At 40.2% G+C, this 21,411-nt stretch overlaps 2 protein-coding genes across 2 annotated transcripts in view; one reads left to right on the plus strand and one right to left on the minus strand.

Moving 5' to 3' along the window:
- LOC142832688 (ATP-binding cassette sub-family G member 3-like) overlaps positions 1-17,036 on the minus strand; it is a 41,839-nt gene extending 24,803 nt beyond the window's left edge. Inside the window, exons 1-7 of the mRNA XM_075943373.1 lie at positions 16,837-17,036; positions 11,020-11,241; positions 8,843-8,902; positions 8,129-8,243; positions 7,439-7,591; positions 4,093-4,229; positions 849-1,000 (exon numbers count right to left, since the gene is read on the minus strand). Of these exons, the coding sequence (XP_075799488.1) occupies positions 849-1,000; positions 4,093-4,229; positions 7,439-7,591; positions 8,129-8,243; positions 8,843-8,902; positions 11,020-11,241; positions 16,837-16,868 (871 nt within the window). The 5' untranslated portion in view covers positions 16,869-17,036. The remainder of the gene's footprint in view (positions 1-848; positions 1,001-4,092; positions 4,230-7,438; positions 7,592-8,128; positions 8,244-8,842; positions 8,903-11,019; positions 11,242-16,836) is intronic.
- The window catches only part of LOC142832680 (ATP-binding cassette sub-family G member 3-like), a 158,955-nt gene that overhangs the window by 88,610 nt on the left and 48,934 nt on the right, over positions 1-21,411 (plus strand). The gene's annotated exons all lie outside the window — the stretch shown is intronic.

A 21,411-nucleotide genomic window follows, 5' to 3' on the forward strand; every position in this document is an offset into this window, starting at 1 on the left:
GACATACACATAGACTAGATCTAAGCCTGGAAATAGAGTAGACATAGATCTGGTCATAGAGGTAGACTAGACATTGTCATAGAATAGACATAGACTAGACATAGATATATGAACTCTTCCTGTGAACGAATCATTTGAATTTGGCCTACATTTTTATTGGACTCCATAGACTCACAATTGCCCACACAACTTTAAATGACAGCAAATATTTAAACCTATATTTGTATCAAAGAGAATCATCTATAACTATATCCATATTTCTCAAAGATGAAATTGATGACATAAACCATTAAAAATATGCCATCATCCAATCTGACTGAAAAAAAAAACAAGCAGACAAAAAACATGAGTCCACAGAAGCCAGACCTGCACCACTGCAGGCCCCTAGCATCGCCTAAACCTGATGCAAAGTTAATACTAAATTAAGCATTCTCTTCACAGTTTCTGATAGTCAGGTCACACTAGGGGAAAACAGAAAATCATCATCTGCTACATGACCAAGAACACGATGATGCTGGGCTTTTTCAAAGCTGTTCAAATGACAGATGATTGGGCCTGAGCCCTGCATGTTAATTAAGAGGGTCACCACAACTGGGAAGAAAAACAAGAGACTCAGTAAAAATCCTGCACACAGGCATGATACAGGACAGGAGAAAGGAAGAGACCTGCACAACAAGCCCGTGCTGCACAAGCAACAGAATCCTGTTACCAAATTAACCAAACATATTTAAAATGGAGAAGCCCACACACAGTAAGTCTGCACGAGGGCCAAGTAGCATTCCTGAGAACCCCCGTTCTCTCCCCAGATCCCGTGAATGAAGGAGCTCTCACAGCAAATCCAGTCATACCTATAGATATGAAGTACACCAAAGCCTCCTGCGCAGGCCCATGAAACACGACTTTTCCTGAGGCCACTAAGGTGAGGCTGTCAAACAGTCTGAAGATGGAGTATGGGGGCTGATTAATGGAGAAGATGATTGTCCGTCCCCTCATAGACATCCTAAGTTCAAAGAGAGGAAAATTATAAGTCACTGGATAGTGGAATCTTGAGATTCTCAAAAAATATTTTATTCCTGAAGTTATAATCTAGGTTCCCATTTCAGCTTGAATTTTTCTTAAAAACACCTGTCTCACTTGTATTATATATGTGATAGTGCAACCAAGTTCCAAGTTTTTATTTAATAGTCTATGACTTCTAACATGTGGGACGTCAGTAGTGCACTCAAGTGTTACCACGTTGATCCCAGTGCTGTCTTCTCAGACACTGAGTCAGAACACCTGGGAGTCAGTGCAGGGAATCCATATCATGAACAGACAGCCCAGGTGATTGACAGGTTCACTCAAGCTTGAGAAGCAATGACAGAGCAAACATTACAGCTGTGACTGTATGCACAATTCCTGTCAATCATTCACACCTCCTGTCTCTTCAGGAATTGATGTTCACTGTTCTTATGTAACTCACATTTCTAACCACTCGCTCTCCCGCTAAACACTTCAGCAATAACCTCATTTCTATTTTCACAATATAGGCATAAGACAATTCTAATATAATTTCCCTCTTTCTGTTGATAAAGCTTAAAATGTCAAGCAACAGACAAAGGGGTCACAGTTAGTGAGGTGCAAACCTAGGATTTGATCATTGGTTTAATTCCGTAGCATGAAAAATCATCTGAATGATCATTTCAGGAAGTCATTTCTTCTGTTAGAGGAATCAATAACCAAAAACAGTGCTTAAAACTGCTAAGAAAATATTTCTCTAAAAGCTGGGTATGGTGGCATATCTGTAATATCCCAGCACTTGGGAGGATCCATAATTCAAAGCACACCTAGGTTATGTAAGATCCTATTTGAAAGGACAAAGAGAAAGTGTTGTCTGCGGCTTCCATCCTGCCAGGTTCCCACAATTGTTAAGTCTTAAAGAAATCACACAGAGGCCTATATTAACTATAAACTGATTGGCCCATAAGCTCAGGCTTCTTAACTCATAACATATATTAGCCCATTACTCTTGTCTATGTTAGCCACATGGCTTGATATTTTTTCAGCAAGGTAGTCACATCTTGCTTGCTCTGTGGCTGGATCAGGACTGCAGACTAGGACTTCCTTTTTCCCAGAATTCTCCTGTTTTCATTGACCCACCTGTACTTCCTGTTTGGCTATCCCACCTATACTTCCTGCCTGGCTACTGGCCAATCAGTGTTTATATAAAATATAATTAACAGAATATAGACCATTATCCCACACCAAGAAAGATTAAGTGAAATGGAGGGAGGAGAGAGAGAGAGGGAAGAAGGAGAGAGTGAGGGAGGGAGGAAGAACATAATGAAGGAATGGAGAGAAGATGGGAAAGAAGATGGGAGGGAGGGAGAAAAAGATGAGGTAGAAAATGGAAAAGAGAGTGAGAGAACCGGGTATGGTAGCACATACCTTGAATTCCCAAAGGATAACTGGTTGTAGAGACAAGATAAGGGCAGAATACTAGGCATAATAACTGATTGTTTTCCCTGAGAGACAATTAATAAACCCACAAAAGGAAAACAGCAACTTCATATCATATAACCCAGCAACGACCAGCGTCACTAGATGGTCAAGATTCAAGACAGGCAAACAAGATGGCTCAGTGGGTAAAGGAACTTGATACCAAGTCAAAAGATCCAAGTTCAGTCCCCAGAATACATTTCGTTGAATGAGAAAGCCAACTTCTTGAGTTGTCTTCTGACCTCTACAGACAGGCTACAGAGGTACACATGCAGACACACTCACACCAAGCAACTCAAACACACATATAATAGAAATATTAGAAAAAATTTTTCTACAACTAGAGTGTACTTCTATGAGTGTTCAGAGCAAGAAGAACACAGCATATCAGGACCTGCGTCTGTTCCCAGAACACTGGGATGAGTCACACTTGGGATGACCCCATGCAATGCACTAAGCCTAGCCATGGTATGAGACACAGGGACAGAGAGAAGTGTTCCATACTGAAAAATGAGCAAGAACTTGATCTAAGAGTATCCTGAAATTGACAGGAAAAGGGATGGCTGGGGAAGGTGGTGACACCTGAGGAGTCTACAGTCTAGAAGATGGCAAAACCCCAGTTGTTGAATTCCTCACTGGAAGGTACAGTGAGGGAGTGATCTTCATTCCTTGAGGGATAGGCAACAGTATTTAGGGTGATGGACCATCATATCATGTCAGAACAAAGCAAAGAACAAGGGGAAGAAAAGATAGACGATACAGTAAAGTTCAACAATCAGGAGCCTAGGTCATGGGAAGGGGATGGTCCTTATATAGTCTTAGGGTTATTCAGTCAGTTTGAAAGTCTATTAATTTTTAAGATGTGCAAAACCCAACCCTTACACTTTTTCTATCAATATTTCAGCCATAGACATCTTTCTGGAAAGAAGGAAATACAATTCCTTTTACTTCATTCTTCCCAGGTTAGGACCCAGATCTTAGCAATCATTCCCTCAGCCATCACATCCAGGGCTAATCCTAGAGACAATACTTTTTATTCTATACATGAAGTTACCCAGAGGCCAACATTCCTAGCAAAGGAAGCCTCACATCTCAGCCTTCAACTGGCATGTTTACATTCCCATAGTGTATCTGTGATTCTCACTAAACCATGGTGCAGCTGCAAAACCTTCTCCATGATTCCTTGAACTGCTCCAAACTTAAAAACTTTCCCACATCATCTGCCATGGAGAAACATGTGACTATGTTGTTTTTTGAGACAGGGTCGATCCTGAAAATGTAACATATAATTGTTGGGAGTCTGGGTGTGTGGGGAGGCTGTGTGTGTGGGGAGGCTGTGTAGAGCCATGTGGAGGAGCAAGAGAGAATTTTTCAGAGAGGATTTTAAAAGATGAAGGAAAAGTTACCATGAGAAAGCTTATGTGTTTTCTTATTTTTCCCCTCAGATGGAAACACTCATGGTTCTCTCCACATCCATGGAATTTTTTCATACCTTGGTGTTGACTGGAGGCCATCACCCCCAAGTCAGCATTACTTCTGAATCTCCTGCATCAAAAATACACACATATGATCAGGCATTAAGTCAATAAAAGTTAATGCTCCTTCAGCACTTACCTTCTCAGGACTGAGATGACATCAGTAGTAGTGCTCCAGTCTAAGTCAGTGGTGGGATCATCCAAGAACAAAATGGGATGCTCGGCAACCAACTCCATTGCTATACTGGTCCTTTTCCTGAGCTCTTTAGATCTGGGCTAAAGCAACAATGACCATCATTATCAACAACAAAACAACAGTCACTGTTGTTTGCTGAACACACCTGTTTCAGCAGTAAAAGATTTTGTTATATTATTATCCTGATGAGCAGAAATATGGGCACCTGGGAGAAGAAAGGAGGTTTTTCTTTTCCAGGTGAGTAGAAAGACTCAGGTCAGACATGACATGAAGACTGTGCTAATCTCTGTCTAAAGAACAAAGAAGATGGGATAGAAGAAAAGGAAGTATCTGTAGTAATTTAGTCACCACTTCATACCCTTCCAACACACATAGGACAGAGGCAGTCTACACAACATAAAAATAACACAACATCACACACACTACACAACACACATACAAATACATATAATACATAATACACACAGGACACAATATGCTGACATAATAGGCACACACACAAAATAACATACCAACATACAGTCACAGAGAGACACAATTCAAAAACACGTACAGAAAACAAGAGGAGCTTAGTCCTACCTCAACCTGATATGCCATGCTTTGCTGACACCCATAGAGACCTGCAATTTCTGAACAGAGGTGGAGGAAGAGTGGACTGGGGAGGGGGATAAGGAAAGGGAAAGGGATGAGAGGGGATTGATCAGGAAGTAAAATAAATGAAAAAAATTAATTAATAAAATGTTATATTAAAATTCTTGCAATCCATTACATTTCATGATGTTCAAGAAGTTATTAAATATCTAATTATATTATCCCTAAAAACAAAACAAAATAAACAACTTAGGGAAATGAATAATTATTCTTAAAAACATAGAAGAGTATCCTATTGAAAACATAAAACCACATAAATAAGCAGAGTCAAAGCAAACAAAATTCTATCACTTATAAAAAAGAAAGTGTGGTAAATGTCATCTTTTCTACTATTTTTCCCAACAAGACAAACATCTCACAAACAACTGTGGAGAAGGACTGTGAGAATCAGCAGCTGGTACCTCCCTATTCCTCACTGCCTCTAAGGAGGAGCCACCTCAAGAGTTAATCCATGAGAGCCATATTCTGGGGAGATCATTTTCATATCCCCAAATGTCTGCTCTGCAGACATCTGTATATAATCTTTTAAATGAGTTGATGTCATTGTGAGGGGCATGACAGTTTGGAGGACACACAACAGGGAAACAACCGTAATGTTGAAAAACTCTAGGCATACAATAAATTAAATACCTGTTCAGGCTCTGTAAACATTCATGGATAAAGAATATGTATTCAGGGATGAAATACTATTCAACATTCTTTCTAATATGTCAGTAAGAAGCTACTTATCTACTAAAACATTCAGCTGCGAAACCACTGTTTATCTATTACCTTTCCTGATCCTGTACAAATCTCAACAGGAGGCATCACTTGGTCGATTCACTGTTACACTTGCCGAAGGTTGTATCCATCAAACCTTACACAGGGTTTTGAAATAAATATTTACATAAAATAAAGAAGTGTGGAGCAAGGGCACAAGCATACCCTAGTTTTCTGGCCAGTTTAACTAGTGCAGAGCACAGAGAGGGTGAATGCAGGCATGTCTGTCAGTGCTCAATTCACTTTCTCCATTTGTATGCCACCCAGGACCTAAAGCAAAAGAATGGAGCTGCCTAAGTGGGCTGGGGCTGTCCACACCGCTTAATGTAATCAAGACAATCACCCACAGGAATGCCCACAAGCCAACCTGACTACAATTTCACATTGAGACTCTCTGCTAGATGATTCCAATGTGAATCTAGACTGTGTCAAGTTGACAGTTAAAACTGGGCACCACAGACAGGATGAGATAAAAGCACAAAAAGAAAGATGACAGGAAATAACTTTCAATACATAAGTTTGAAGTAAATGTTAAAGAGACCGAGGAAAACCCTGGGGGGAAACAAATGCAAAGTGAACACAGAGCCTGAGCTCTCCATCTCCTGTCCTGTGTCAGTGCAGAAGCACATTCTGAAACAAGGGACAAGTCCTCTAGAGGAAGAGACAATAGGCAGAAGAAAGCACTTGCCAAATTCTCTAAAGTCAAGAGTTTAAGGCTGAGGGAAGAGGAGGCTCATGTGAGGAGCACTTGGAAATGGCCATGTGAGGGACAGTCTTCCCTGCTGGGTCACACTCCATTCCCAGGTTTAGCCCTTCTAAAGAAGGCTCTCCAAAATATACAAAGAACTCAAGAAATTGGTAATCAAAAGAACAAATAATCCAATAAAAAATGGAGTACAGACCTAAACAGAGAACTCTCAACAGAGGTATCTAAAATGGCTGAAAGACACTTATGGAAATGTTCAACATCCTTAGTCATCAGAGAAATACAAATCAAAAACAACTCTGAGATTCCATCTTTACCTGTCAGAATGACCAAGATCAAACACACTGATGTCAATTTATGCTGAAGAGGTTGTGGGGAAGAGGGAACACTTCTGCATTGCTGGTGGGAATGCAAGCTGGTAGAGCCTCTTTGGATGTCAGTGTGGTGATTTCTCAGAAAATTAGGAAACAACCTTCCTCAAGACCCAGTAATATCACTTTTGGGTATATACCCAAAGGATGCTCAATCATGCCACAAGGATATATATACTCAACTATGTTCATTGCAGCATTGTTTGTCATAGCCAGAACCTGGAAACAACCTAAATGCCACTCGACCAAAGAATGACTAAAGAAAATGTGGTACATTTACACAATGGAGTACTACACAGCAGAAAAAATAACGACATCTTGAATTTTGCAGGCAAATAGATGGAGCTAGAAAACATTATTTTGAGTGAGGTAACCCAGACACAGAAGGACAATTATCACATGTACTCACTCATAGGTGGTATTTAAACATGAAACAAAGAAAACCAGCCTACAAACCACAATCCCAGAGATCCTAGACAACAATGAGGACACTAGGAGAGACATACATGGATCTAATCTACATGGGAAGTAGAAAAAGACAAGATCTCCTGAGTAAATTGGGAGCATGTGGACCTTGGGGGAGGGTTGAAGGAGAGGGGAGAGGAGAAAGGGGAGCGGAGAAAAATGTAGAGCTCAATAAAAACAATTGAAAAAAAGGCTTTGTGGCGTACATTCCACTTTACATCATGTACCAGGTCACTTACTCTTAACTATCCACACGGGGATCTCTCTCTTTCTCTCTCTCTCTCTCTCTGTCTTTCTCTCTCAGCTCTGAATCTTTCAAGATTTTTCTTCACATTACCTTGATATTTGCCACTTTATCCAGATTCAGAAGTTCAAGGACCTCATTAATTCGCCTTCTTTTTTCATCTCTTGTCATAGTCATTGGCAGTCGAAGAGCAGCTGAGAACTCTATGTTGTCTCTCACAGTCACTGTGCGCATCACCACGTCATTCTTAAGGTTAGGTGGGATTTTAAATTTAATTACAAATAGTAAGACCATCACTCTAATATATGTAACCTAACATAAAGCACATCCACTATAGTGCTATACTTAAAAATATTCTTTCAAATGTTACTGATTTCAATGGAAAGCCTGATGCACTCATTTTCACCCCCTTCCCATTAGCCTTCCAAGTGGAGCACAGGGATTTTGGTTACTGTTATCAGAAATTATTTCCATAAGGCATCTTCTACGTTGAGGAAAGAGATGAAGAAAAGACAAAATTAGACAACTGTAGTCTCCTGTAGGATTAAATTACAGCTAAAATTATGACTGTTGTGCTGCTGATGTCATATTCCAATCCCTTTCCATCTTCCTGTTTAACATTGCCAACCTCAGGATAATGAGTCATTGTGAAAAGTCAGTGTAGAGAAAGTATGGCCTATAAATACGTCATATAATGAACTGGAAACACACAATGCTATGAGCTGAACATCTAACCATATAGAATCAAGGGAAATCTAAAATTACAAACCCACCAACACTTACTTGTGGCACATAACCAGAAGTACACGTGAAATTAGCAGGCCGAGGTTTTCCATTGATCAAAATATCTCCTGATAATCCACGTGGATCTTTCCTTGCAGCTAAGACATCTAACAACCTATAAGGGTTACATATGTTGTGTGATTTATTCCCTCCCTTCAGTAACAGCTGTCAGCTTTCAGATGCTCAGAATAAAAATGCTGCATAAGTTTAACTGAAGTCTCTCTCTCTCTCTCTCTCTCTCTCTCTCTCTCTCTCTCTCTCTCACACACACACACACACACACACACACACTCCTTTCTGTTCAGTATGTGCTCTAACACAGCCCAGAATTATGAATGCAAGACACAATCTGTATGTCCTTTGGAACTCAAACTGGTAATGTGCTGTTGTAGTTTGAGAATTATTTCTGGTGATGTTTTCTTGCCCTCAGACAACTTCTGCTTCACCTTCCTAATGTTAAACTATTTTTCCTACATTAAATAATAATATGATCTAACACTATATGCCAATCACTCTATCATTTCCTAGTAGTAAACTGACTTAGTAAGACTTCCTGCTCTTGGCATAAAATTAGAACGCATCCTCCTACATGTTATCCACAGCACACGGGGCCAGAGAGATATACTCACATAACTTAAATAAGTCCCGTAAAAGTGATTTGTACGAACAGAAAATGGATGCAAAGTCTTTGCATTTGTTGTCTGTTATACTCACAAAGATCTGCTTCCATCATGAGGTCCCACGATGGCATTGAGGCCAGGTTTCATGATCCCACTGTAAACACAAAATCACACTGGTTGATTTCCCTGTTTAAAAGAAGTTATATTCATTTAGGATCTACACTGAATATGATATTGAAGTTGGATGAAATTGTACACAGAAAATAAACACAAACTCCTAAGAAAAAATTAAATATTAATGGAGGTCAATTATTTTAAAAGATTTGGAATTCTAGTGGTGATTTGTCATAAAATGCCTCAGGTATCACAAAAACCATTTTTATTTATTACTTAAGAATTTGTATTTTTTGAAACATGGTGCATCTAAGTTCTGTGTCCTTGAGGCAAGTAGCAGGTTTTCAGGAGGACTCCATTACACACACGGCCTTTATGTGCTGAGCATATAACAGCTTCTTGCCAATGTTTGATGAGCACTGTCTTCATATAACCCTGCTTGCTGCCTTGTATTCCTCATCACAAGAAAGCTATGATACAAGGGGTATCCGTAACAGTGCTGCTATTATTAAAATAGAACCAAACCCAAATCAATACATCTCAAGTAGAAATCTAAAGACTAGAAAGAAGCACTCAGAGGACAGGAGAGCATTGCCAAATTTAACACTCAAAACAAAACAAAAATACCATTTTAATCAAAATAGAAAAGCTAAATACACAACAAAAATGATGATTTTCTTCCTTGATAAAGAGATCAGAATAAGCTCAGTTTAGGATTGGGAGACATTCCTCAAGTAGAGGTCATTATTTACTGCTGAATAAGTACAGCATAAACACAAATTATGCCCAAAAATTGATTGGTTGATTCAGAGTAGTGAATACCCAGATTGAAAAAGGCATATTCTTATAGAAAGCATAACTATGTTCCCATTTCTGATTTAATGTTCAGACAGTGTCATATTCAGAATATCCTTTGCCCTGCCCATTTCCCTCTTAGTAAGAAAATGATGGAAGTTGTAGGCTGAGGAGCAGAAACGACCAATGCTCAATAATAGAGGTGATGGTTGGGGTCGGGAGAAAGAGTCTACACAGACTGCGTGGGGACAGCTTGGCATGTATGCTCTGTCCTCGGAATTGGTTGTAAATATGTTCATTTTAGCTCTTAATAAATTTTGAGCAAATATTTGAGGACCCGGACTTTCTGCTGTTGGGACTTCCTCATTGCTTCTTCTCATCACTGGTAACTGAATCAGTCATCCTGTTATTAACTTTCAGTTCAGTTTTGGGAGGGCATGTATGTATAAATGTGTACATAGTTCCTTAATATTTTCAAATTTCTAGGAAATAAATTTTCAGTATCCCTTATCCTTTGATGTTAACAGTTCATTTTTGATATGTTTTTCATCCCGAATTTTATTGAATTTAAATAATTTCTTTGTTGTTTTCTGTATTTTGTCTAAGGGTTTGCCAAGTTTGTGTTTTTAAAGAACCAGCTTTTGCGCCATTCATCCATTGTGTTGTTCTTCAGTCTCCATTTCATGAATTTCACTGTGATCTTGGATCTTTCTGTATAACAAGGTGAGGCTGGGGATGGTTCATTGGTGAATCACTTGCTGTGCAAGGGTGAGGACCTCAGTTAAGCCTCCAGAATTCACATAAAGTTAGGGGCAGTGGTGGGCACCTGTAACTCCATGCTCTATAAAGAGATGGAAGACAGAGGCAGGAGAATCGCAGGACACTTGCATTCTGCCAGCCTGGCATACACTGCAGTGAGCAATGAGGAACTCTGTCTGCAACACGGTAAAAGGTGAAGATCAGTGATCAATGCTGTCCTCTGACAGCCTTGTGCCACAGGCGTAAATGTGAATACACACACGTATGCTTATACACACACAAATAGATGTAGACACATGCACGTACACTCATACACACACATAAACAGATATATACACATACATAAACAGATATATACACATACATATACAACACATTTATACACACACATAAACAGATATATACACATACACACATAATACAGTTATACACACACATGAACAGATATATTCACATACACAGATATATGTACACGCACTGACACATACATTCACATAAATGTACACACACAGAGACAAAAATTATTGATAATAGAGGAAATCTAAGTCTGTGTTTGTTGAAAGAGTTGTTCAATACACTGGTTTATTTAGTTCATGTACATACTTCACATTTGATAGTCTTTCTATCACACGTGTTGTTTTACGAAATGCAAAGCCACTCTGAACTGTTTCCCGATAGCTGATGTTATGAAAACTTAGCACAGCCTCTCCAGTCAGTGTGTTCTGGTCACTGGTGTCCATTCCAGGAAGGTCACTGGGATTTCTTTCTATCATTGGAATTGCAACAGGGTCAATATTGGATGCCATCCAGAGAGGTTCTTCCTCCCTGTAGAAGGAACAGCAAGAGTAAGTTGATGGTCCACACAAACAACAGTATCATAAAACACAGCACACTTCAGGATTATTTTAAACTGTGCACTCATAGGCAGGTTCCTTCCTGATTAACAGTTCACATGGCTGTGATTACCTAAGGACCCAATGAGAAGCAGACATAACTGAGGACATAGACTCCTCTTAGTCACCAAACTCCTAAGAAACAAATGAGCCCTAATGAGTGCAGTATAAATGTTCTTCATAATTCATAAGGGAAGAAGGGGAAAGAAGAGGGGGAAGATTTATCTTACTTCCAAAGCGTATTATGATACACTCTAAGTTCAGAGGCTGAATACATGACCACCATTACCACATCTCTTCTGTGTATATGTGCGTGTGTGTGTGTATTTGTGTGTGTGTGTATAGGGGGCAGAGAGAGAGATTTGGTCAACTAAGATAGTAAATTGGACTTTCACAGCGATGAGAAGACATTTCTGACTATTTCCAGCTTCTGACTGCACCTCTGGTATCTTCAGACAGCCAAGATGATGAACTGCCGACAATGACATCATTGTTATTGTAACAGGTAAGTTTAAATTCTAGGAAGACTCAGATTTTAAAATGTCAGTGATTAAAGACACCAAATCAATAGTTAAGCAGTTTAAGACTTGGAAGAAAACAAAATAAAAATGAAATTTGAATGTCTCATTTCACAAGTTACTAATGTCTGCTTTAAAGTAAGACTTTTAGTGAACTGAGTGTGTGAAATAGATTAAAATGCCATCTTCAACAAGCTGGTTTTTCTTTTTAAGACCTGACATCTGGGGTGGGGAGCCCCTGCCTCTGAGGGTCCACCTGCTCAGGCAAGCCTCCTCCAGGAGCATCCTTAAAGCAGACAGGGTGGGGGCAGCTGTGTGAAGAGCTCTGATGACAACCAAAGCAGCCAGGGTTGAGGGACAGCAGCAGGGAAGCCAGCCCAGCCCCACCTGCCTTTCCTCCTGCCACAAGCCATGAAACCTCCCAAGTACAGGGCCAACTTCAGAAAAGACTGGAAAACAAAACCTGCTAAACACATCCACAAGAAGACCTGTTATTCTTGAAAATTATTAGCAGTCTGTCACCAAGCAAACCTAGATCCTCAGAACAATGACATGCTCTAAACTCTGTGCCTTGAGATCCAGAAGGTTTAGGCTTTGGGGATTAGGACTATGAAGCTAAACCTCTGCCACATCAGTGTGCTCTACTCAGTGTGAAACCCCTCCTGTTCAAAAACTGTTGTCTGAAATTTCAATCACGAACTTCTTGGCATGGGATTAACAAGACCAACGATTCTTTAAGTGAGAATTTACAGGGAGGTTCACAAGTAATCCATACTGCAATTATCAATCATTAATAATATGACAATTGGTTGCTGCATTCAAAGACAGAAAGAAAAGAATTACAGATTTCTTATCACAAGATACAAAATCTATTTCAAAACAATCACAATTAAGATTTCAAAAATGTATTTAGCAACCACTTAAACACTGATAGCTCAAGAAAGAGAAGTAGAGAAACTCACAACTGATACTGAAATTAAATCATTCTGAATGAGAATAATCATATGAAAAAAGAATCTCCATGTTGGAGAGAAATAGAGGTACAGGGGAGCATAAGGCATCTGCAGGACTTGACAAAAAGGTCTAAAGTTCCTATACAAGAACACCTGTGACGGGAGACTGTGCAGAAGACAATAGCACATACAGAAACATGAGACGGGGCCTGAGAGCACAGGTCAGTGCACAGTCAGCATGTGTGAGATCAGGGCAGCAACTCCATGGTGAAACAGACTGCCCTGGTGAAGACAGGCTGGCAGAAGAGACCTACCAATCTCCTGAGACTTAACTACAGCATAGGTATTTGTAAATGGACGTTTCCTGTCCCCACTGCCCAGTCCCAAATAGCTGACTTAGAAGATGAATATGAATTATGAATTCTCAGTTGATAACTCAGGCTTGTTAGTAGGCACGTCTTACACTTAAATTAACCCATATTTCTATTTATGCTTTACCATGTTGCTCATGACTTGTTACCTCATTTTCCACATGACCTGCTTGCTCAGCAGCTGACTGGCATCTTTCCTGACTCTTGCCTCCTTCTTCCCATCATTCTCAGTTTGGTTTTCCCACCTAGCCTCCTGCCCAGTTGCCAGCCTGTGAGGTTTTATTAACCGGTGAGAGTATTATACATTCATAGTGTAGGAAAGGATTGTTCCACTGCAGTTCTTTGACCTGACACTGTCTCCTCCTGAATGGCAGAGTGGAACTGGGAATAAATGCACTGGATCAATGTCTGCCACAGGGATGTCATGTGAAAAACATGGATAGATACATGTTAGGTTATTGAAGAACAATGAATTCACAAGCTGCATCATCTTTCATGGCTTTCATCTCCCAGCACTTTTGTTTATTCTGAGGTTTGTGGCTTTTGGCAAGTGTAAACTGGTTCCTTCTCATCCTAAAGACCAACACTGTCTCTCAGATCTCAGACTGCATTGACCACAATGACACACAGTGTCACCCATAAAGGCTTACTGTGGTGCAAGGATTAAAAAAGAGCTGTGGAAGGGAAAACAGAGTGTAGTAATAGGAGCGGCGGGGCTGCGTCCCCAACACCCCAGCCGCCTGCTAGCTTATGCCCGAAATAACAACACACAAACTGTATTCATTTAAACACTGCTTGGCCCATTAGCTTTAGCCCTTACTGGCTAATTCTGATATCCCGATCAACCCATCTCTAATAAACTGTAGCACCAGTCTTACCGGGAAAGATTCTAGCCTATGTCCATCCTGGGTTGGAGCTTCATAGCGTACATCTGCCTGGGAGCTGGGAGCATGGTGTCTCTCTGAGGCGTCTGCTCCCGAGAGGAGAGCTGTCGAGTCTGAGCTCACTTCCTCTTCCTACCAGCATTCCGTTCTGTTTACTCCACCTACCTATGTTCTAACAAATAAAATGGGCCAAGGCAGTTCCTTTATTAGCCAATGACCTTCCTCCATCATTTCCCCTTTTTCTGTTTAAACAAAAAAAAGGAAGGCTTTAACCAGTACTTCAAATACAAGGTTAAAGATTTATTGCATTACTCTTTATTTGAGAGAAATTAAAAAAAATAATGATGATTCCAGGATATGACAGAAAGACCATACAGTAATATTTTTACTTGAATAGAATGCTGAAATACAGGCTAAAGTCATAGAAAACCTATTCATTCAAGCAATATCCTAAAATTCCCTATATCTATGAAGAAATTAGGACATCCAGGCAAAGAGGTGATTTAGACTACCACATAGATTGGACCAGAAAATAATCTTGTCATATCACACCGTTGGTAAAATTCAGCGTACAGAACAAGAAAAGAATGCTGGAAATGATTACAGAGATCAGCCAAGTTATTAGCATGGACCTGATTGGAAAACGAATCAGAAGAACAGCACATTCCTTGACAGAAAGGCTAAAGGCAAGAGCTTGCAACTGTGTATTTTGAGTTCTCAATGAAAACAACGGATAGCCAATGTGACTACATGCAAATTTGTCCTTTATAAAGACCTTCAAGATGAACACAGCTAAAGCAATGCATGACCACGGAGGCAGCAGTGAAGAAGACATTCATGGGAAAATAAAAACACAAAGGAAGAAGACAGAAAGCTAGGATCGCTACAGGAGAAAATAACTCCTGTAGTTCTAAGGAATAAACAGCAGTAACAGTACATGTGCTGGTTAGTTTTTGTCAGCTTGACACACGCTGGAGTCATCTGTGAAGAAGAATCCTCAGGTGAGGAATTGCCTGCATCAGTTGACAAGGCTGTGGGGCATTTTCTTGATTGATGATTGATGTGGGAGGGCCCATCCCACTTTGGGGTCCGGGGTGGTTAAGAAAGAAGGCTGCGCAAGGCATGAGAAGCAACTAGTAAGCCATCATTTCTCCATGGTTTCTGATTCAGTTCTTGCCTGATTTCCTGCCTTGGCTTCTTTCAGTGGTTGGTTGTGATGTGGAAGTGTAAGCCAAATAAACCTTTTGCTCCCCCAGTATCTTTTGATCATGATGTTTTATCACAGCAATCAAAAGCAAAGTGCCAGTGAGCCAGCAAACATCTAAGATGAGAGAGAAAGAAAATATCACATAGCAATTGAAACCAAATCAGAAAATGAGAAGGTGAAGAGAAGCCCACCAATATTTCATTCAGTACAAACATTTTTATTTAGTTAGTTACTTTTTTTTTTTTTTTTTACTTTTTTGAGACAGGGTTTCTCTGTAGCTTTGGAGCCTGTCCTAGAGCCCACTCTGTAGGCCAAGCTGGCCTCGAACTCATGGAGATCCACCTGCCTCTGCCTCCCGAGTGCTGGGATTAAAGGCATGTGCCACCACCACCCGGTTAGTACAAACATTTTAACAGTAACCTAAATATAAATGGTCTCAATTCTAGAGTAAAAGATGCAACTGGCAGGCTGAACTGAAAAGCAGAAAACAATAACCAGTTGAAGCAGGAAACTCAACTAGCTGGCAATGCATAGAAGTCTGAAAGTGGGAGGATGGAAAACGGCATTTTAAGCAAACAGACTGGAACACTCCATTCCTACCTGACAAAGCATATCCAGCCAAAGTTAGGAAAAATAAAGATAACCACATGTTAATAATTGCAACACTCTATCACAAACTTTTAACAAATCAAAAAGGTAATTTCTTATATCCTATCAGATTATAATGGAATTGTAGAAAAAGTCAACAGCAAGAGGAAGCACAGAAACACATGATGAACGAACACTGTGTTTTTTGCAAGCATAGTCCAGCATATGCAAATTAGTAAGGGAAGTTCAGCACATAACATGATCAAGGATAAGACTAATATTCTAATCTCAGTAGATGGGGGAAGTTCTTAAAAAAAAACTAAACTCATTCTTGATTACAGCCCTGAACAAACAGAAAGAGAAAACTTACATCTACACACAAGAAAGGGCACTGTGATAACACCACCAACAGCAATATACTGCATAGGGAATAACTTAAATTTCTCTAAATGCAGGATAGACCCGAGTGATCATTTCTCAACTATTATTTAATACAGAGCTTGGATCTTCAGAGAAATAAAATGAGAGAAGAAAAAGAGTGTTACAAAGAGGTAAAAAAAGAAGTCAAATTACCCTATTTGTGGATGAAACGCTTATATATTAAAAATTCCAGTGGCATATGCAAGGCTCTGGATTTGATGCTCTGAACCACATACCAAGAAAAGGGCTCTGAAAACCACCCAGGGTTCACCAAGAGGTCTCTGCAGGTAAACGTGCTGGAAACACAAGATTGGTGATTTGAGTAGAGTCAAAGAACACCATCAAAAGAAGAATACCTTTATAATCCAAGCACAGAAGGTCACCTGGAAGCTGAAGAACCAGCTACCCTGGAGTACCCGGCAAGGAACAAAGTGAAGGAGAGATACCTCAACTACTTGGAAGAAAAGAACTGATTTTCAAATTTTATCCTATGATCTCCACACACATTGAACATCCCCCTAGTTCTCTTCCCTCCTCCTGGTGCTCTTAACCCACCTCCCCCCCCCCACACGTTAAAAATACTGACCAAGGCCAGCTGGACTGGAACTGAAAAAGCATGGGATAAAACCGGACTCTCTGAACAATGAGGACTGATGAGAAGCCAAAGACAATGGCACTGGGGTTTGATCCTACTTCATGTTCTGGCTTTGTGGGAGCCTAGCCAGTTTGGATGCTCACCTTCGTAGACCTAGATGGAGGGAGGAGGACCTTGGGCTTTCCACCTGACTGCTCTTCGGTCTGGAGAGGGAGGGGGAAAGGAGTGGGGAGAGGGGGAGTGGAGTGGGAGGAAGTGGAGGGAAATGGGAGGATGGGAGGAGGTGGAAAATTTTTTTTCCAAGAAAAAATAAATAAAACAAAATATCTAGAGAAAAAAAATACTGAGAGAAGCTGTGGGAAAGCATATCTGGATTAAATAAACAAAGTAGATTATGGAATATGCTTGCACACCTCTGAATATTCCCATAGCCACACAATTGTGCACTGTAAATCAGTGAGGTGTGTGATGCTAATTATACTATAAGAAAGTCACCCATACTCACTGCTGTCAGATGCAGGGGAAGAGGAGCCTCTCAGGCTTCTGCTCGGCTTGTTCTCAGCCTCTGTCTGCATCAGGAACTTCAGGGGAAAAAAGTGAGCCTGGGCGGAGCCAGAAGAGAGGAGTGGAGCTAGCGCCTCCTGGTGGTAAATCGAGATTCTCGTCTACTACGTTGTCCTGAAGCCTCCAGTCTGCACTGAGCCTTAAGTCAGGACCACATCAACTGGATGTTGGGGATCCAGGCCCCAAAAAGAGAAAAAAGGGAAGCAAAGGCATCTGTCTGTCTGTCTGTATTTTTTTATTTCTTTTTTTAATAGATTGTGGTGGGAGTAACAAACAGGAGAATATATGATTAACACAGTAAGGGACAAACACGGGGGTCAGGGCAGCCAAGGGTATGGCTTCTTAAATGCCCACATTGTTAATATAAATTGATTTATAGCTTCATTTTGTTTCTGAAGAAACCAATTGAAAAATAATTCACCATTCACAATTGTAAGCCCTATAACCTAGAAGTTTAGGCAGGAGGATTTGGCAGTGCTAACTGTTTACAGCAACTTGGAAATTTACCAAGCACAAGCACACCTGCCCTCGCCTCCACTGCCATATTCCTGCTGCGTGGTGTCTCTTGTACACTTCCAGGTTTTGTTCCCTGCTCATGAGATCTGGGCTTCTTGCTTCGTATATGGAATTGATTTAACTGCTTTTAGTTTGCCAAACAAAGCATATTTCTCAGTATTTAACCAGTACCAAAGGCGGAAAGTTAAAGCTGCTCAGGACCCTTTGTGTGGCCACAGGTCGATTCGCTGCTAGTCACGACTCTGCAACCATGACACCTGCTGGACAGTACACATTATTACACCTAAAACAATTTACAGGATCTCATAACAGATAATTAATAAAACAATATGGCAGACTACAATAACATTGAAACTTTTAGTAACTTTTTTTTGCTAATACTATGGATTGTATTCTGCAAGACTTAAATGGTTATGGTGATACTTCCACTTATTGGATATTGGGACTCAGTTTTTTCTTCATATTTTATTCTTAAGAAAGAATTGACACTTTTAGAAATGATACAGTCTTTAGAGACTAATAATGAACAGCTAGTTTACAGAATTAATACCATTGAAAATCAAAAGTTACCTGAAAAATTAATACTATTGAAAAGGGTAACATTAATTTGACAGACAAAATTGAATGCATGTCTAAGGGTACTGAGAAATAATCAGAAAGAATTCATACTGTTGAATTTGACAATCAAAATTTGTTGAAAAGTTATGGTAGGTTAGCAGACAGAGTATCTCTCCAGGTTGGCATGATATCCAAATAATGTCCAAGAATAAGGTGTTATCTTTAAAGGAGAAACTTCAGCCCTTGGAATCACATGTGCAGAATTAGGACCAGAGGCTAGGTGCCTCAATGAAATCACTAGAAATATATATAGGTCACGAGATTCAGGCTTTACAAAAGACAGTAGTAAAAAGATTTGAAATGATTGGGGAAATTATTGGAGCTGATAAGCAGGGAAAGAAGACACAAGGACAGCACTTAACATCACCAGTAGCTGTCAGAGATGACTTGCCCAGAGTTTGAGCTTCCTACCCTATAATCTGCTCTGACAAAGCATCAAGTTCTTAAAGCCCAAAAGGATCCAAAGAAGGTAGATGGATACCTATAGGAATGAATGATCTAAAAGAAATTAAGCAAGCTGTCATAATTTATGGCTTGCATACTGCATTTGTTAGGGAGATAAGGGATTTCTAGCATTAAGGCGACACCACATGACTGGCTTCTGTTAGTTTCAGCAGGCCTGGATGATGGGTCCAGTTGATGTTTACATGTTATTTCAAGGAAGAGGCTAAAATTTTTAGAACAACAGGGAAAAGCAAAAAGATTTGAGACATCCCAAGATCAAATTCTTGGTGAGGGCACTTATGCTGACCCACAGGTTCAAGCTCTTTATGATGAACAAATTTCTCTAAGCCACAAAGCTGCCTTAAAAGCTTGGGACAAAATTCAAGAACTATGAAAACTAATTGAATCATATACCAGGGTTAAACAGGGCCATAGAGAACCCTTTAGTGACTTCTTACAAAGATTAACTTAGGCAGTACAAATAGGAATAACAGATCCAGATGCTAGATAAGTACTTATTGAATCTTTGGCTTTTGAAAATGCCAACTTAGAATGCAAAAAGATACTTGGGACTTTAAAGATTAGATCTGCACCTATGGATGAATGAATTCTGCATATATGAACATTGAGACATTTGACTATAATACTAAATCTTGGGTAGGAGAAGCAATTTCCAAACGATGCCAAATGTTTTAATTGTCTTAGAATAGAACATCTGAGAAGGGATTGTAGATAAGGAATTCTTAGGAATAATAGCTCCTCTGGGAATGGCAAGAATAGGAGGACTCAGCTTTCAGGTAGATGCAGAAGATGTGGCAAAAGCCAATATTGGACCAATGAATGCAGATTAAATGAAGATAGACAAGGCAACCCAATACTATAAGGAAACTTCCTGTGGGGCCTCTTGTAGGCCCCCAAGCCAAAAATGGCCCAGTCATTCCCAGTAACTGTGGAGGATATGTCTCAGCAGAAAAATGAAAAAAATCCACAGTTTTCTGTAAAAGACCATACTGTTATAGATGATGGCATAAACATGGAGGATAAGTTAAAAATTCCAATAGGAAATGCATATTCTGACAGACTTCTGTAAATGATCAAGGAAAGACAAAAGCGTAAGCAATTTCCTAAGTCTATAATTTACTATTACATGGATGTCATTTTGCTATCTGGTTCAAACATAGATACTTTAGAAAGAATGTTTGAAGAAGTAAAGAAAGTTTGGCCAAAATGGGGACTACAAATTGCTCCTGAAAAAATACAAAGAGGAGATTCTGTCAGTTACCTAGGTTACAATATGGGTTTGCAGAAATTAGGATACAAAAGGCACAAATTAGGAGAGACTGGTTGTAGACTCTTAATGACTTTCAAAGATTGTTAGGAGACATTTCCAGTCTACGACCAGCTGTTGGGATATCACCTGATCCAATAATTCATTTAAATAAAACCTTAGATGGTGATAAAGATTTGAATAGTCCCAGAGAATTAACAGCTGAAGCAGAAAAGAAATTGACAATTGTTGAGGAGAAATTACAGGAGGCACAAGCAGATAGGGTGAATCCAAATCTTTTTTATTATTATTTACTTATTTATTTTTACTTAAGAATTTCCACTTCCTCCCCTCCTCCCATTTTCCTCCTCCTCCCCCACTCCCCTCCCCCTCCTTCTCCAGTCCAAAGAGCAGTCAGGGTTCCCTGCCCTGTGGGAAGTCCAAGGTCTTCTCCCCTCCATCCAGGTCTAGGAAGGTGAGCATCCCACAAAGACTAGGCTCCCATAAAGCCAGTAAATGCAGTAGGATCAAAACCCAGTGCCTTTGTCCTTGGCTTCTCAGTCAGCCCTCCTCATCCTATATGTTCAGAATGTCCGGTTTGATCACATGCTCCATCAGTCCCATTCCAGCTTGCTTTGGTGAGCTCCCATTAGATCAGCCCCACTGTCTCAGTGGGTGGGTGCACCCCTCATGGTCCTGACTTCCTTGTTCATGTCCTCCCTCCTTCTGCTCCTCATTTGGACCTTGGGAACTCAGTCCAGTGCTCCAATGTGGGTCTCTGTCTCTAGCTTCACCCATCACCAGATAAAGGTTCTATGGTGATATGCAAGATATTCATCAGTATGGCTATAGGATAGGGTCGTTTCAGGTTCCCTATCCTCAGCTGCCCAAGGATCTAGCTGGTGACATCTCCATGGACACCTGGGTACACCTCTAGAGTCAAGTCTCTTGCCAACCCTAAAATGGCTCCCTTAATTAAGATATATACTTCCCTGCTCCCATATTCACCCTTCCTCCATCTCAACTGTCCCATTACCCCAAGCTCTCCCCATCCCCCTTCTCACTTTTTTCACCCCATCTCCCCTTATCCCCACCCCACCCCCACTCCCCAGTTTTCCAATTTTTGCCTGGCAATCTTGTCTTCTTCCAATATCCAG

This window comes from Microtus pennsylvanicus, chromosome 12 (assembly GCF_037038515.1).
Source record: "Microtus pennsylvanicus isolate mMicPen1 chromosome 12, mMicPen1.hap1, whole genome shotgun sequence".
Lineage (NCBI taxonomy): Eukaryota > Metazoa > Chordata > Mammalia > Rodentia > Cricetidae > Microtus > Microtus pennsylvanicus.